This window comes from Alligator sinensis, unplaced genomic scaffold (genome assembly GCF_000455745.1).
Source record: "Alligator sinensis unplaced genomic scaffold, ASM45574v1 scaffold1334_1, whole genome shotgun sequence".
NCBI lineage: Eukaryota > Metazoa > Chordata > Crocodylia > Alligatoridae > Alligator > Alligator sinensis.
The window spans coordinates 114,686-116,953 of NW_005842872.1; the positions used below are offsets into that span (position 1 = coordinate 114,686).

A 2,268-nucleotide genomic window follows, 5' to 3' on the forward strand; every position below is an offset into this window, starting at 1 on the left:
TGTCCGGGGTGGGGCTGGGCTGAGCCCGGGGCTGCTCTGAGCCATTCCCCCCTTCCACTGTGCCCAGGGCCGCGCGGGCAGGGCCGAGGGTCCCAGCCCCTAACGCTTGCCGCGCCCTTGGGGCCGTGGGGCTGCAGTGGCCCGCGGTGGAGCAGGGGCCCCGATGAATGGGGTCGCGGGCCCTCACTGGCTTGGCTGCCCCTGGCCATGAGCAGCAGGAAGGGCCCCAGGGTCCCGTGCGGGCACCTCGCTGCTCCCGGAGCTCTGGGGGTGCTGCTCAGTCCCAGCCTCCCCGCCAGCTCAGGGCCCTGGGGGAATGCTGGGGCTCAGGGTGCTGCATCTGGCTGCAGGCGGGTGCTGCCCAGCTTGGTGATGTTCCCATGACATGTGACGTGTCTGCAAACCCTGGGTCTCCCCATGAATATCAGGGATGGGGCAAAAATGCTGTGGGATCCTGTCACTCCCTTGCGACTGGCAGCCAGTCTGGGGCTTGGGAGCCCAGAAGAAGCAGCCCATCGCCAGCCCCTCAGCGGCCCTAGGGCCAGCCCTGCTGCTGTGCCAGGGCTGCTGAGACACTGCCTGGTTCCAGGGAACCATCCCCTGAGAAGGGGCTGGGCCTTGGACCCCCCCCGGCGTGACCCCTGCTCCACTCTGCCTGCAGCTGCCCTATCCCCGTTTGCGGTGACACGACGTGTGGGGCACCCCTACCAGAACCGGACGCCCCCCAAGAGGAAAAAGCCACGCACATCCTTCAGCCGGGTGCAGATCTGTGAGCTGGAGAAGCGTTTCCACCGTCAAAAGTACCTGGCCTCGGCCGAGCGTGCTGCCCTGGCCAAGGCCCTCAAGATGACGGACGCGCAGGTCAAGACCTGGTTCCAGAACCGCCGCACCAAGTGGAGGTATGGCGGGGGGGGGGGGGGGGGGCGCCCCGGGGCGGACTGGGGGCTGCAGATAGCTCCTGTCTGGGCAGGGGGAGCCGGGGCTGGATGGGCAGGAGCTGTGCCTCAGCCAGTGCCCAGGTCATAAGAACAGCAGAGCTGCCCTGGCCTGGCTCAGACCCCGGGGCCATCTTGCCCAGCCTCCTGTATCGCATGGCAGCATGAGCTACCCGAGACCTCAGCTGGTGGCTCCTTCAAGGAGCTGAGGCTGTGGGCGTGTGTCTGGTGCAGTTCAGGGACATCCCTGACACCTGCCTCTGCTGCGAGCAGAGGGAGACCCTGGTGCACGCCCACCTGCACTGCCCCTGTGCTGCCTCCTCCAGAATCTCCTGCCGAGGTCCTGGCTGCATGTCTCCCTGCACCTATTTACACACTCCCTGTCTGCAGCCCCATCGTGTCCCAGGACCTCCTGGGCAACCTCCTCTTGTCCTGGCCATGCTGGCATGTATCTGACCAGGAAGGAGGCTCTGGTGGGAAGGTCCCCGGGGACTGCAGGGCCACTGTCCTGTCCCCAGTACATTCCCGTCTCGGGGCAGAGCATCACTGGGCCGTGTCCGCCTGTTCCCTGGAATCGTTCAAGGGCCCGTGGGCTCTGTGTGGTGCACTCTGCTCCACGTCCCTCCTTGGTGCGCTAGTTATTAATCTCAGACCATCACTTCTATCCTTTGTTTTTTTATAATTTATCCCAAGTCATCAGTTGTTGCCTTTTCAGGAGCCTCCAGCCAATAGTTTACCTGGTGCCTGGGCCCTTAAGGCAACAAATAGGCCTGTGTCACACGGGGGCATGGAGTGGAGGCCAGAAGGGAGAGAGACTGGGGCTGAGCAGGGTTTTCCCTGTTCCTCTCCCCTGCAGCCTCCAGCACTGAGGTCCAGGCAGGGCTGATGCCAAGGCCCTCACTGCCTGCCCCAGAGCCACTGATGCCCCTTTTCTCCATGCATGTGTCCAAGCCCTGGTGAGGTCTCAGCTCCCACCATATCTGGGGGCCACGAGTCCCAGCCTTTCATGCCATGGTGTAATCCTACTGGAACAGGCTCCCCAGAGAAGAGGTGGAGACTCCACCCTTGGAGGTGTTTAAGACCCGGGTAGACAAAGCCCTGACTGGGATGATGTAGTTGGGGCTGGCCCTGCTTTGAGCAGGGGGTTGGACAAGATGTGACCTCCTGAGCTCCCTTCAGCCCTTGTCCATGACTGACCCCCCTGGTAGCTGGGCTCCCTGGCCTGGGCCGAAGCAGGGCTGTGGTGGGGGGTGCCGGAGCAGGCGGGGCTGCAGTCAGGGGGCAGGCAGGGGCTGAGGCAGCCGTGTCGTGTGCCCACAGGAGGCAGACGGCA

The 2,268-nt window shown here is 64.4% G+C and overlaps 1 protein-coding gene across 1 annotated transcript in view; it reads left to right on the forward strand.

The window, feature by feature from the left end:
• Positions 1-179: 179 nt before the first annotated feature.
• The window catches only part of TLX2 (T cell leukemia homeobox 2), a 3,018-nt gene continuing 929 nt past the window's right edge, over positions 180-2,268 (forward strand). The window contains exon 1 of the mRNA XM_025191921.1: positions 180-899. Within this exon, the coding sequence (XP_025047706.1) occupies positions 418-899 (482 nt within the window). The 5' untranslated portion in view covers positions 180-417. The remainder of the gene's footprint in view (positions 900-2,268) is intronic.